The sequence below is a fragment of the Chaetura pelagica genome, unplaced genomic scaffold (genome assembly GCF_000747805.2).
Source record: "Chaetura pelagica isolate M959 unplaced genomic scaffold, ChaPel_1.0 scaffold49, whole genome shotgun sequence".
NCBI classification, from domain to species: domain Eukaryota; kingdom Metazoa; phylum Chordata; class Aves; order Apodiformes; family Apodidae; genus Chaetura; species Chaetura pelagica.
This window is the reverse complement of record NW_009970715.1, coordinates 1,751,593-1,767,512: the sequence shown is the minus strand read 5'-3', so window position 1 is coordinate 1,767,512 and position 15,920 is coordinate 1,751,593. Positions and strand designations below refer to the sequence as shown.

At 42.5% G+C, this 15,920-nt stretch overlaps 1 protein-coding gene across 1 annotated transcript in view; it reads right to left on the bottom strand.

Annotated features, from left to right (window-relative positions):
* The window catches only part of SPNS2 (spinster homolog 2 (Drosophila)), an 87,676-nt gene that overhangs the window by 42,966 nt on the left and 28,790 nt on the right, over positions 1-15,920 (bottom strand). The window contains exon 3 of the mRNA XM_010006065.1: positions 12,611-12,747. Coding sequence (XP_010004367.1) covers positions 12,611-12,747 — 137 coding nt within the window. The remainder of the gene's footprint in view (positions 1-12,610; positions 12,748-15,920) is intronic.

Below are 15,920 nucleotides of genomic sequence, written 5' to 3'. Positions count from 1 at the left end.
CACATTCCCACCAGTTTTACTCACACATGCTTATTATATGCTGGCTAGAGGTTATAAGCATGTTACAGATGAGACCACTGCACCTTACCAAGATTTAATAGCAAGCTACTGAGTTATTGAAACCTTTGTACACTTGATTAATCATTTGCTTAAGGGTCAATATATAAACGCTTTGCAATTAGGATGGACTTAAACTATAGCTTCTAAAGTAGATCTGACTCTTCTACAGGATCCATCTACACTATGTGAAACACTTCAAAACTGCAGCTCATTTGGATGCATTAAGTGTCCTACAAATTCTCAGCTCAAAGCACCTCACCTTTGAAAAATTCCCTTTAGGGAAAATTCAGCTGTTATTTAGAGCCTAACGAGGAGGAGAAGAGAGATTAAAGCAACTAGAAAGAGAACAAAATACATATTTAAATATAGAAATGGACAAGGGAGAGGAAGCAAAGTCCACTCACCTTTCCTTAGATTGTATCTAGTATTTGTTAATGGCTTTAGTTCTCTCAGGTGGCCTGTTTAGGCACACTTAATTGAATGTGGAAAGTTTTATTGGAATATGTACTTGAGATTCTGGCTGATTAAAGTGTCCTTAATTTAGGAGTTTTTAATTACTATTTAATACATAAAAATAACCAATAAAAACTGTACTCCTTTTTCACTCATCACACCCTTCCATCAGCAACTAAAGTGTTGAGCAACTGGATGCCTACAGATAGGCTCCAAAGTGAAGCACCTAATTAAGCACTCTTAAAAAAACCCAAACCCAAAACCTTCCTGGAAGCAGCAAGACTCCCACGGGGCTTCCCAGTCAGCAGGGAGGTGCCGTGGGCTGCACAGCTATAAAAACCAGGGCCTAGATTTTCTCAGCTACTTGCAAATTTTGGCTATGGAATTCCCTTTTCGACATCGAAGTCACAGCATCTGAAATGCAATTGCCATCACTGCCCTCCCTCCAAACCTGGGGCAGGCCTGAGAGGCTCTGCTACTACTTTTCTGTCATAAAAACACAAAATAGAACAAGACAGACAGACAGTCAGACAAAGAGTCAACTCAATTCCTATTCTCCATCCATTCAGATAATATAATTACAAGACAGTGGGTGATGAAGCAGCACCACCAGTTCCTGACAACAGCCCCAGTGAAGACAAAACAGCATTTCAGCTCAGTAATTGAAGGGCTTTCCATTGGATTGACCTGCCAGTGGTAAAAACACTATATGACACTCCAATGGTGGGATTTATGTTCTTCTCAATTTAGTCTCTTGGTCATTAATATTGCATTAATGACAGGGGTCAGGGATGTAATTGGAAGGACTATAACAGATTAGCTTGCTTATTCACCAGAACACCACCCAGCAGAGTGCTACGTGCAGAGCTACTTAGAAAACAGACCTTAAAGAAAAAGGTTGATGCTTTCAAATAAATCCTAAGGATCATAAAGAGCCCCATGTTACCAGGGCCTGCTAGAACATTGAGTTAAAGCACTTCTTTTCATCCTTGTGGCTTTGGTGTAAGACACAGAGGAGCCTGTAGCATTTCACATGGCTGAAAAAGTGGTCATTTATCCATGTTACAAAACCATTACATGCAGCTTGGACAGAATGGATCTTCCCAAACTGTTCCCCTGAGAACCTAAATAGTTCTGGGTTGGAAGCAAACTGTTGCTTTTCGTTCCAGATCTGTCAGGTGGGACACACTTATCAGAACTTGCAATAAATACCTCTGGCATCAGGCGTTATCATCATACGCTTCCTGAGATGAGCAAAGACAATCATAACATAATGGCAAAAATAAGGACTGGGAGATCTACAATGTATTTTTGCAGCTGTGGAAACAATGCAAGGTTCTTGACACACACAAGTGGTTCAACTACTACTAGCTGGAATATGACCTGGTACTCATGAAGCTTTGGAATATTCACAGGTAGTGACAGGCTGACGTGTTCCAGCCACAGATGAGTCACAAGTGAAGCCTGAATCCAAGCAACCCAGCTCCAAACAGAGACCAGGTTTTTCAGAACACATCATTACAAGCACTGATACACAACTCTGACAACATCTCCACCTGAAGTGATATCTAGAGAAATGTCTGAGATCTCACCCTGTCACCACGACGGGCTGTCTTGGCTCCAACACCCTTTGGCTTGGACCAGTTCTTAAACTGAAGTTTACTCAAATCCAACAGACAGGTCTCATTCTAGGAAAGGACAACCCCATCTTCCTGTTCCCCAACTAGCTGCAGAATCTATGATTTCTCAGCACCCATTGAAAAAAAGGAACAGCCAAGGGACTGGACACCCAGGTGGGAATGTTCTGCTCTAACTATAAACATTTTCAAAAGTAGAGCAAGTTTTGAGAGTCCACAAAAGACACATTTTAATAGAAAGCCTCAAGGTTTAAATGAAATTACCATGAAGTTGTAACTTCAGCTTCTTCTAGGGCCTGAAGGGGCTCCAGGAAAGCTGGGGAGGGGCTTGGGACCAGGGCAGGGAGTGAGAGGACAAGGGGAATGGGTTAAAATTGAAAGAGAGGAGATTTAGGTGAGACATTAGGAGGAAAGTCTTTAGTGTGAGGGTGGTGGGATGCTGGAACAGGTTGCCCAGAGAAGCTGTGGCTGCCCCATCCCTGGCAGTGTTGAAGGGGAGGTTGGATGGGGCTTGGAGCAACCTGGGCTGGTGGGAGGTGTCCCTGCCCATGTAGGGGGTTTGGAAGTAGATGATTTTTAGGGTCCCTTCCAACTCAAACCATTCTATGATTCTATAATTCTTTGAACAGTTGTTAAATGCTAGTTGAAGTGTTATTAATTGACAAGGTCTTGCCAGGCTGTAGCTTCATTCTCTGCAGCCACCCTGTTTGACAAAATGACAATCCTATTTAACTATATTTAGTGCATTTGCATGTTTTGTTTTCTCATCTTCTCATGAGACTACATCAATCATGTTTTCTGATGTGATGATCAGCCCCATTCCCAGGGATTTCCAGCTCAAAATCTGTTAGGTAGGTTTGAGATGAGTACTCTAAAATGTTCCATGAATTGCAAATGCAGTGTTGTGAACTTCATGCATTTAAAAGAAATGTCAACACTTCAAAAGTCTAATTTAGCACCTGGTACTAGAAGACATTTCCCATCTTCACACTATTTACACATTACCCAGAACACAATGGTCCTTTTTACAGCCTCTATGCATGACCCAGGAGGCCACAGAGCAGTAGCACTTGCACTTCCCATAGTGTGACTGATCTTTTGTAAGGGCAGGCAACCAAGAGCTCAACCAAAGAAAGGCCCAAATCCACACTTTGCATCTGAACACAAGCCAAAGAAGCCAAATAACATTCTCCTCCTCTCCTGCATCCTGTTTTTCAGGACAATATGCACAATTTTAAAGAACCAAGGCTCTTTTAATGCAAAGTTTAGTTTTGTTTCCAAGCCTCCTAATGAGCTGGGTTAAATGAATTGCTTTCTTCATCTGGGAGGCATGTTAACCAAACTCTCCTGAAGCATCATGCTTCTTTTCCAAGTCACAAGTCTTGAGCACAAAAGCCATAAGCTGCCCCATTTTCATCCATGCTAAGTACACGTCAGGTTCCATCCTTAAATAAATGGTAACATTTCTCCAGACCCATATTTGAACACCTCAGTGAAGCATGAAGGGACAAGTTCTACCCCACCAACTTGGCACCCTCAATCCACAATTATCTGGGAAGCTTATTTCCAAAGGAACAGGACCACATGGTGCCACCCAGCCTTGCTTTGCCTTCTGAATATGTCTGACCAAGCCAGACCTCCCCACTACTGAAGCACAGCATGCAACAGCAGACCACTGCATTGGCAATGACTTGTGCTCCTCAGGTCACAACCACTTCTGCAAGGATCACATTAAGCTGGCAGGAAATTTTGTAATTCCTTACTCTATCTTTTAACATTTTACAAGCAGCACTAATTTTTTTAATGCTTTTTTTTTCCCCTCAGCTGCTTCAGTCCATCTATTTAAAAAAAATTTCCCTTTCTCCATTGCTGGGATGTTTGAATGAGGCTGAGTTTAAGATGCTGTCATAATTATTTATAAAGCACAATGTTAAACCATTCTAGAGATTTCCAATCAAGCAGGGTTGGATCAATAAACCATCTTTTTTGTGCTCCATCAGCCTGCTCTGGGGTTAGGTCTCTGCTGCAGTATGATGAGCAGAATGTACATTTTCATGAAAACACAAGGAGGAGGAATGCTTCCCAGACACACACAGCCTGCCAACGAAATAAATGTGCCTTCTTCCTGCTGCCTCCTCAGCAAATAACTGGCCCAGGTGAGATTTCCTGCTCAGGCACAACAAAAGCAGGACAGGCAGGATGAGGGAGCCAGGCACTGTTTCCAAACCACCCCGTTAACTGACATAGTGGCTGAACTTTCCTACTTTCCAACCTAGAGGCTGTAAATTCAGGTTTCTGCATAAAAATGGGACAAAGCTGTAAAGGTCTTTGGCCTGTAAAGATCTTTCATGCTGGCATCACAGTCCCCAGCTGTTGTCTCTAGGCGTTTTCATGAGCCAATGAAAACAGCATCAAATCTAAGCATATTGATTTAAAAAGATGTAGGCTCTGTTGATTTAAAAAGATGTAGGCTCTGACTCAGCTCCCACAAAGACACACAAAGGGTTCCCACTGACTTCCAAAGCAGGAGCTGAATCAGAACCACAATCACAGACTCTGATAACGATTGCAACTTCTTCCAGTAACCTAGATAACCAACAGCTCTCTAAAAAAAGGGAATTACAGGGAGCCCTCACTGAGACCCACCACAAATTAGCATTAACCCTCGTGCCTGTTTCTTGATGCTCTCCCAGCACAAAACCTCTGTTCACCTGTGCTCTAGAAAATGCCTGAGCCCTGAGGAGCAGTTCTGACATTTCAGTGCAAATTGCTGCCTTCATTTTAATGACCTGGCAACAGAAGCCTCTGCAGCAGCCTGCGTCAGTGCAGGTGAGTTATGATACTCAGCAACAGAAACTGTCTCCTCCTTTCAGCATCCACAGGGTTTGATTCACATCTTGCCTGATTTCAGACCAATCAATGGCCCACAAGCCAGAGGCAAAGGGCATGACACACATTTATGGACATAACAGCACATGATGGGGGTGATTTGAGAAGTCTGAATGGGATGTGGTGGCAGGCTGCCTGTGCCTGGGGAAGGTGGGACTGGGAGGGCTCATCTTGGTTGCTCTTGGGTCCCTGGAGGGGAGAGAAGACCTGATGCTGTTCCAGACAGGAAAGGCAATGTACAGTGAGGATGCTCCTTAGGATAGCATCTTGAAGTTCATTTTTCTTATCACATGAATAAGCTTTCTGAGGAAGTTTTGGAACTACAGTCTGGGTCTTTCCTGGCAGCCAGCATCAGCTGTGTTTTCAATAACTCTTCCCAAATGCTTTACAGATACATAGATGTAGATACTGGAGGAAAAAAGCCAACCCTGGGAGCAGAAAAAACAACTCTTCCATTTCTGACAACACCTAAGAAAAACTTCTCTCGTGGGTTGGTATTTTGGGGCTGATGTTCTGAGAACACCCTAGCCTGTTTTTCATTTATAGTTTCCCTTGGAAGGGGGAAAGGTAGATAGGAACAAGGTAGGAATATAAAGCAGCTAGGAAACTAACATATGACAGCAATGCCCTCTATTTCAGCAACTAATTAAGGGGGAAAGGTAGATAGGAACAAGGTAGGAAGAGAAGCTAGGAAAGCAGCTAGGTAACTAACATATGACAGCAACTGCTCTCTATTTCAGCAACTAATTCATCTATCTAAATCTTCCCCATCTCTTCCATCTGAGTTGAGCTAAATCTGAGGCAACAATGAGGACCCAAGATTCAGAAGTTTAAATCATTACATTTGTCTGTGTAAGAGAAGATGTTGCTCTTAAATGAAAACAGTTCCCCATACAGTACTTGGTATCAGTTGTGCTGAAGATGCCAGAAGGTTTGACACATGCCCAGAGTACCTCAAGAGCAGACTGGCCAATGCTTTGTTATTGAGGGAATAACCTACAGAGTATCCTTTTCCTACTGCACACTTCACATAACTCATCTTTTAAAAAGAAGCAAGACAGTAGAACTGATAAGAGAGCTGTGAAGAGCACTGGGAAGAAGCAACAGGTTCCTTTCTGCTGGAGAGGAGTAAAATAAATGGTGCCTTTCAGTTCCTATAGAAACTCTCATACTTCCATGTCCAGGGAGCTTGGATTTTTTAATTTTTTTTTAAAATGTCTTGATCTAGTCCCAGCTAGAACTGGAGAGTCAAGCAGCCATGGAAACACAGGGGGAGTTTCTCACAGTGGAACTACTGCAGGGACCTGACTATTCCTATCATCCTAATACTGCAGCTTTGAAGATCTCATCCTCATCTCCAGGAGCCATACAGGTGTAGGTACATCCAGACATGAGGTAGGTTCATCTCTTCTGATGGGCAATGCCACCACCAGTGCACTGCAGTGTAAATAAGCCCTTTGCACAGCAAGCTGCTGAGAGGGGAAGCAGAACCAAAGGGGACTGTGGGAATTCTCTTCAAACCAACCACTTCTGGACATACAGGAGAGGGATGCGGGGCAGAATCAGTCCATAAAATATCTCACTCCACAGTGTAAATGAAGATGAGAGCCCTTATTCTTTGCCTGTCTTATGGGGCTTCAAAGCCATTAGCTCTAGCTCAGCACCCTTCCTCACTTGGCACCCACTAATGCCTGACCCCCTGGGCAGCTCTCCTGGAGTGAGGAGGGAGCCCTGGCAGCTGGGGAGAAGAGGAGATGGACAGACTGCCCTGTCTCACCTTAACAGAGGTGAAGAGAAGTCACAGGTACCAGGCAGTGCAGCAGGGCCCCACACCAGCATTACACACACAGCCATAGCAGCAGCACAAAGAAACTCTGAGTGTTGGCACCAGTGGCAAACAGAACAGTGCACCCCTGCAGGACAGCACCCACCCAAACCTCTTCCTCTGTGATAAGAGACTACACAGGGGACTAGATTTTTCCTGAGCTGTCTAGCAAAAGGGCAAGCATGCAGAAATCCAAATGTCAATAGCATATGCTCATCTGCAGGGTTCCAGGACTGCATGAGAGGCTGGAAAGATACACCAGAGCCAACTAACAGCCTTTATCCATGAACACTCTGTGTCAGTTCCAGCATGGACTTCTCTGACAGCCAGATGAGCTGTCAGGAATTGCATGTGAAGAAAGGGATTGAATCTGTGTGCAGGAGATGTCACGAAGTTCTTTGGGAGAATCTTACTTGCCTTCCCTCTAAAAGAGCTCTGCTCAAAACAAAAAAATAAAAATAGGATGGAACAGTGGGATAGAAACATTCCAGCAAATCATGGTGACTTCAAAGATAACACTCAGCACCCTTCTTACATACAAAGCAATGGCTTGAGGCTTTTGGTTTTATCTGCTTCTGTTTTTCAAACTGTGGATTTATCTTACACAGTGGAAGCAAAAGCACAGAAGCTGTTATGTTTTATAATACAACTTCTGCCAGAGCACACAAGACTAAAGGCTTTTTGTTTTTTTATGTTGCAGTGAATCATTGTGTGTAGGGGAATGGGGTTGGTTTATGTTTGTTTTTAAAAGTTAACCTGGCTAACTGTTTGTTCCACACTGCACATCATTTGTTGCTTCTCTTTTATCACTCCTTGAAAGACAAGCTTTGGAAATAAATAAACATCTGGCAAGTCTGAAAGACAGGACTTCAGCAAGTACTGCAGGTTGACTGGAATCCCACAGTGGACTTAATTTGCTTTTTCTTTCAGAGACAAAGCAAAAGGAGAGGAAAAGAAAAAAAGAAACCACCAGTAGAAATACCCATCCAGATTAACTTGCAGTGGGAACAAAAGGGTTTTATCATGTTAGCCATATCAACATGGAAACAGAAATATTTACCAAGAACTGGAGGATTCAAAAGCACATTCCTGGTTTACCTTGTTAATTTTTTGCTTTTCCATTCCCAAACTTTCTGTCATCTGCAGCTCTGATGTCTCCCAGCAAACCCACATTGCCACAGCCTGGTCTGCCTGATTATTAGGTACACTTGGTCTCCCAGCCTAGTGGAGCCAAACTACTTAGCAGAATATTTTGCTCATCTGTAAACCACCATCCCTTTTGCACAGAATACACTTTATTCAGATGTTTACATGGGAAATAGCAGTATTTCACAAGACAGGGAGAAGAGCCTGCAAATTTCCAACTCCAAGCTCTTCTTGCTCTAAGGAAATGGTGTCTGCCCAGAAGTTTGTGCTGAGGGGTAGGAAGGTTAGCACCCAAGCCAGGTTTCAGCCATGACAAATTTCTGGCCAAAGGAGTAAGCTAAAAGAACTATTATGACTAATAGATGTGGATATCCAAGCAGTCAGAAGCAAAGTCTCAGCACGTGGCCTGATTGCTCCTCATAACCAAGCTGCTTCACATGAAACTGTTCAGAAAGAGAGAAATGGTGCAACTGAGACTACTGGCTCTTTCCAGTGACATCCTGAAATATAAACCAGCCCCAGATGACCAGTCACAACAGAGGCAATCAGGCACTATGCTCATCAAAATGCTATCTAGCGAAAAAACTAGTTACTTATTAAGCCAAGTTTATGTGGGTACAGAGGAAGACAGACACACACAGAGCTTTTTGTCTGGCTGGAAATGGATTTTGGTAAAGAAAGACCATGATGTCTGTGTGCTCAGTGCATTTCTCTGTGATATGACCCTACCCTGCAGAGCAGCTCACTTACTTTCTTTCTGATTTATGACCGAGCATAAACCAACCACTAGAAGTGTTTTCTCTTCCTTTGCCAAAAGCCAAAACCAACACAAGAAAGGGTTTTGCAGGGAAAAAGTATAAAAATTTGTGTAGCTGCAGGTGCAGAACTGATTAAAAGGCATGCATAAAGGGAGGTAGTTTGTAAGCAGGTGTTTGTACTTGCAAAATACAAAACACAGTTAAGCTAGAGATACATCTAAATATGTACCAACTTTAACTGATTTCAGATTAATTAACAAGTTTATTAATGATCTTTTTATGCAACTTTCATTTTAGGAAGTGCTAAAGTGTGTTACAGAGCAGAAATGAGCAAGTACCAGAGTCAAAAGTAGAGGAGGATTAATTTCTTGCTTATTTATAGAGGAATCATGCCCTAATATGAATTATCAAATCACACTATTTGACAGAATAAAAAGTGATGTATCCAGTATAATTTCAGTCTTGTTACTTCTGATGGTTTTGTAGTTAAATTTATCATTAGCTAATTTTCTCCATAAAACCAGGTGTATTTATCAACTTACCCTCTTGATATGGTATTTCTTTGGGTTTCTGTCTTTGATTTGTTTTAAATGTAATTTAAGTCCTCAATTTAAGAGAGTAACCAAACATTTAAATATCTAGTTGTCTTGTTTCTATTTGGCTATTCATGGAATTCATACATTGTTGTTTTCTGTAACTATCACCTCCTATTTAATCTGGAACTATCCTTAAATATGGTCTGATTTTCTTTTTTCCTTGTGAGAGTGTGTTATTTGGTAACTACTTGCAGATGAGGGATTGGTTCATTTATTTGACAGTCATTATGCCATGTCAAATGCCAAAAGATATTTGGTAATAAGCAACTAAGGATATTTTAATAAGTGGTTACAAACCTGAATGCAGTGCTCTCTAGCAACTACATGTCTGCACAGCCTATCAATCCAAATCCCCTTTTTATCTGCCTGTTTTCAGTCCTTTCAGACCTTTTTAACCCAAACAGCATGAAACAGCATTTAGAATTTATCTTGGATGAACTGTTTCATTGTGCTCCAATCCCTTTTTTCCAGATCAAATTCCACCTCTCTTGAGTTAGTTTCTTACTCTGGGTCCTTTTCTTGGGTACTTCTTTATTGAACAACTTGACAGTGGGACAGATGAGAATTAACATGTCCCTTTCTGCACACATGCTTGCACAAGAAATTACAAATAATACACATACAAATAATCTAGATAGTCAGGCAAATCACAGCCAGAAACAAATATTACCAACAGACTGCCAAAAACTTGGACAAATTGGGTGCCTTCAGAGACCATCAGCTCTGTCCACCTTTCTAAAAGGTCTTTCTTTCCACTCACACTCCAAAGGTGAGCTCTGTGTGCAATTACACAGGGACAGCAGGCACAAGGCACTAGACACTGTCAAAATCTGAAGCAAGGCAATGCCTGAATACAGTTTGCTCTTCCTACTAAATGGCTGTTGTTTCTTGCCTAGTTCAGTATTTTTGTTGTTGCCACATAAAGGAGTTTTCTGTACAGTATTTCAGCAGTGCCAGTTTGTTCCTTCTAGCCCTGTGTTTTCATGTTGACTTGGATGTGTTTATCTACTTACAATAATATCACCACTGCTTTTTATTTGTGCCAGCAAAGAGTTTTTTTATCTTTCAGCTCCTAACCTAACAAGAACATATACTGCCTTAAAAGAAAGAAATAAAATGGAGAGAAGAGCCAGTGTTTTGCTCCTCAGATGAATCCTAGAAGACAAAGATCAGGAAAAAAGTGTAGTCACTGCATAAAGAAAAAAAAAAAAAGCTGCATCAGTTCTTCTCTGACCCCTTTTCTCATCAGGACATCAGGAATTCACCTTGCTTAGTGTGGCATGTCTTCCCAAGGAGAGGTCAGACCTCCAAAAAGGATACCAAAGTGGTAGGGACACTGTGTGAAATTGGCATTATTCTTAAGATCTTGCTTAACTGCTGCAGCCCCTGGGTAAAGCACATCCATCCAGCAGCTGCAAAACTGTCCCATCACCTCGTGGAGTTGATAACAGGAGTAGGGTGTGACACCTCTAGCTTCATAGGTAAGTTTCCCAGTAATATTGAGGATTGCAGTAAAATCAGGATAGGGGATTTCTCTCATTATTGGGGTGCTTTTTGTCCAAGGTTGTAATTTAGGTCCAGAGTTAGTACTGATGCAAATCCAGGAAGAATTAACACAGGTCTGGCTTGCTTGATCTAGTCTTTCTTGTGACTTCCAAAACATTGGGGCTTGGATACCAAACATATTCCAGCCTTATAAACATTATTTTCTCTCCCTTTGGCTAAAGAGATGCTACTTCCACTCTGAGCTCCTGTACACTGATGACCACATATATTGATCCCTGAACTACTACTTCAGCTACTAAGCCCCAAATCCTTACACTGAAAATCAACGCTGAAAACACAGATTACATCAGTCCAGTCCCAGTGTTCCACAACTTGCCACTACAGGACCAGGTCTGTTGTACAGAGAGCAATGAGAACCTGAGCATGAATGTGTGTCCATAAGAAGAGTTTACAAGCAAGGCAATTGTTCCTTCATAAAATGCTGCTTTCTTTGAGCTCTGATCACAGCTGCTTTTGCAGAATGTTATGAAGATAAATCTAAAAAAACCCCTAAAACCACCAAAAGACACCCCCAAAAAAAAACCCCAAACAGAACATACTCTTCATTTTAGATGGGAGCTGTTCTTTCTCTGGAAAGGATGCTTCCTGGCTAATTATAAACCAGAAAAAAAGACTGAGTTAGAGGCTTCTTCCTTGGGCCATGTGCATTTTTCTTAAGAAATGCAGCAACAATCAAACCAACATGAAAGGCAGACAGACACGTGACTGCTGCTGCTGCCCACTTCAGGTGGAAATTCTCTTTTATTAGAAACTGCAGAGCATGTGCGTGGGCAGGAGGGAGCAAGGGTGGAGAGGTTTTGTCCCTGGTTGTCATTTTTTAGGTGTGACCACAATGCTGCAATCTCTGGAACGCAGCTGGACAGAAAGGATGAGGAGTGTCCCTGCCTCCCTGGGGGAAATCAGTCTGATGATGCCAGGAGCTGTGAGTTGTCTCTCTAGGAATGTTGCAACCTGCAGCAATTAAACCTCCTCTATCATATGATTTAAACAGGAGGATATTTTTCCCCAGAAACTGCCAGGTGTTTGTTTCCTCCAAATGCCTCTGACAGGGAAGAAAACTAAAGCAATGAGGAGTCCTTAAAGTGGGGTCCTGTGGCTGTCCTGAAAGCAGGCAAGGGATGCTTGATGAAATTCAGGTGAGCCTGACAACTCCACCATCAGTTCCCAGCTAGTGTTAAAGGAGCTGAAACTATGTCTAAACTCTTCTGCTATCACCCAGTGAAGGTTGCACCCCACTGCATTTTATCATTCTACAAACACTGAGCAGAATTCCCAACAAACTCCAGTGGCTTCTGCTACTTGTCAGAAGACAAAAGAACCACTGTATAGTGGTTTATTTCTTTTCAAGTCTCTTTTCAAGACTTCTAAAGTTTCTTTACCATCTCTCTCAAAAAACACCCAAACTCTTCTGTCAACAGAAACTTTTGCTTAGATATGCTTCACCTGCTGTTTTTATGAATGGGCACAAAGAGGCACAGCTTTCACAGTTAAAAAAAACCCAGTCACATAGGTCACACTTTACCCACAAAAGATCAAATAATGCAACATGCTCTATGACAAATACAGTCTAGAGGGATATGTTTCCCCTGAACACACTGTGATGGGGAAGGGGGAGGTTTTTAGGCATGTATTGAGCACATTATCAAGACACCCTGCTAAGTGCCTTTGCAAAGATCTTACCTTTTCAGTGATGAAGGAGCTTGAAAAAGTGACAGCTGACCAAAAGAAGATGCCACAGCTGAGAATGATCTTTCTGTTGAAACGGTCACCCAGGTAACCAAAGATAGGTGCTGCAACCATGAAACTGCAGATGAAAACTGCAAAGGAGAGAAAAAGGAAACAAGCATTTAATAAACATCAGGCCAATGACGTGAAAACTAATTTTCTGCAAGCCAAATCCCCTAGAGAGCAGTTCAATTTCATCAGGCCTTCTGCGGCCCTGACGCACAAAGCTGTGCAGCCTGGTAGGCTTTCAGAAATCACTGTTTCCTTAACCAAACAGAGTTTTCATTTCCAGAGAAACTTCAGAACTCGTATTGCATTTGAAAGCACCAGCCCCTCACAATCTGCTGCAAGCTCAGAATCTAGGGATGGGCAAAACCAGGACAGAACAAATTAAGAGTTTGGCCTAAATGCCCCCCAAGCCAGAGCAGGACCACCACAGAATCTAGGGCAGGTTGCTCAGAAACACATCCAGAGGTGTCTTGAAAGTCTCCAGAGAAGGAGACTCCACAACCTCACTGGGCAGCCTGTCCCAATGCTTTGTCATCCTCACAGTAAAGAAGTTCTTCCTTGCATTGAAGTGGAACTTCCTGAGCTCTAGTTTGCATCCACTGCCCCTCATTCTATCACAGGACACAACTGAAAAGAGATTGGCCCCTCGTTCTTGACACTCTTCTTAATACACCCTGATACCATTGTCCTTCTTGGCCACAAGGTCACATTGCTGACCCATGGATAATTTGTTGTCCAACAGGACTCCAAGGTCCTTCTCCATGGGGCTGCTTGCTAGCAGGTTGACTCCTAACCTGTACTGGTGCATGTTGCTGTTCCTTCCCAGGTGCAGGACTCTACTCAACCTCATTAGGTTCAGCTCTCCAGTTCAACCTACAAAGCCCTAGCATGTCAGAGATGTCCTCATCTGGAAGACTGCAAGTTCACCTTTCCCTTTTGATTCTCCCCCCCAAACCCAAAGCATTAATCCAAGACCTTCTGCCATGTAGCAATGAGGCTTTCAATAGAATAACCTCTGAAAGATCTCCTTGACTTCAGAGCTCACTGCTCCAGCCCAGCCCAAAACAACCTGGCTGGTGACATCACTGAAATGAGGCACACCATACTCATGATTAATTTGGAACTTGGCAGAAACTGCCAGATTTTAAGCTGATTTATACCTGGCTTTTCTCTGTCCACATTGGAGATCTGGATAAAAGAAGCTATGTTAATTTTACTGCTCTTTAGTGGGAACTTTTTGGCTTTGTCTGGGTTTAACAAACCCAGGAGGATTTGGGTGGGACACTGGAATACCTAGAGATCCCTCTTTAGTCACAGAGTTATGACTCTTGTTAATTACTGGGCAGTTCCTGGAAGGCAGGGTGGGCTTTTGGCATTGTCTAACCCCAGGGGTCTACTTTTAATTGCATAAAAAGGTGGTGGGGGATAGAACAGGAGGGGAAAAATAAAAGGGAAGACTAGGACACACACTCCTTTGGTTGGAATGCATGCATCAAATTAAAGTGGTTAAGACCTAAATGATGAATTTTCATGGCTGATGATATATGACAGCTCAAAAACATGCAGAATGCTGTACTATGAAATTATCTCAATGTCTCTTCCTTTGTAAAATATTAAGATGTCAAAGCTGTTTAATAAATAAAACATGCCATTTGCATCTGTATCTTGTGAGGCCTGTGACAAAGTGAACATCCACTTTGCACTGTGATATGATAGGAAATACAGATTTACTCTTTTCACATTTAGAGTAAAATGAAGGATACAGAAATGTTAGGACCTGAAAAGAAGCAGATGCAACATTATATCTCTCATATTTCAGCAGCAGTGCTATGAACCATGTTGCTGTGAAGCCAGCACATAAACCCTATTGATAGACAAAAGGCTCAGTCCCTGCACCTATCCCAAGATCCTTCTGCAAACAAGACCTCTGCTCTGCTGACTCTAGTTTTCCCCTCTTAGTTGCAGGACAAGGACTGCCTGGGTCAATTCCAGCTCTCTTTCCCACATTGAGGCATTTTGCCATGCTCAGCCATCCTTGCAGAACAGCACAGCCCCCTGAAACCTCCACCTCCACTGAACTTGGCTGTGGGAGACCAGAAGGAGCTCACAAATCTCTGCTCTGCAAGGCCACATCTGCACTGGCCCCAGTCCAACAAGGCACTTAAGCACGTGCTTGTGTTAAGCACTTCAGAGTCATCAATTCTAGGATTAAATGCTCTCCTGAATCAACACCAAAGGGCTTGGCACCTTGCAAAGCTGGTGTGGCAACCTGGCACGAAGGGTATGAGGCTGTTGATTGGGAAAGGGAAGCAGAAAATGACTCTGACTCGTGCAGAGCAGTGTGCCCATTGCAGTCTGACCTTCACCTTGGAAGGACATTGGAATTTATTCATCTCAGCATCAGATATTCTCCCATTTTTGCAATGTAAAAAGCCATGAAGCTAAACAAGCTTCCAAAGGAAAATTAGAAACATCCAAGTCAGCATCCCAGCATTTTAAATATCAAACAACCTGATTAATTCAACTTTGAGACATGAAGGGTGGGTGTGATCCAAAATTCACATTAATCAGTGGGTGTTTTAGCTTCCACGACCTCTAGATCAGAAACTGAAAGTCTAATTCTGGAATATGGGCAGGAGCAGACAAAAAACACAAACCTCCTCTCTTTCCAATAAAACAAACACACAAAAAAAAGACTTTCCAACAGCATCCATCCTGTATATATAAATCCCTCTGGAGAATTTATTTTTGGAAGATTCTGAACTGAGCTATGAGCTTTGTCACTGGGAAGCAGCTGGCTTGACATCTCCATGAGGTGTAAAACCAAAAGGACAACAGAACCTAATAAACACTAGGTAATGGAACACAGCTGTCATAATAATAAATGCAATTTATATCAGGGTATTTATGACCTAAATATGCATCAGAGAACTGATTGACTCAAATAAATGCAGAACATGATAGCTGTGTGGTCTGTCAAAAGAATTTGCCTCTAACAGGCATTTCCCATTTAATCTACTTTTGCAATTACTCCTCCAAGTGACAGACAAGATCCCTGCACAACAGACTGGGTTGGAGGTGAGTGAATGCAAGGAAACCTGAGTTACTTGAGACCAGGAACTGAGGTTCTGTGACAAATAAAGAGAGACCTTCTCCAAAAGGCAGAAAACTGTCAGCACATTCAGCTGGGGCAGCAGGAACATGATTAATTTCTAGAGAAAGCTGGCCCCAGCATGAGGCAGAGGGATGCATTCCT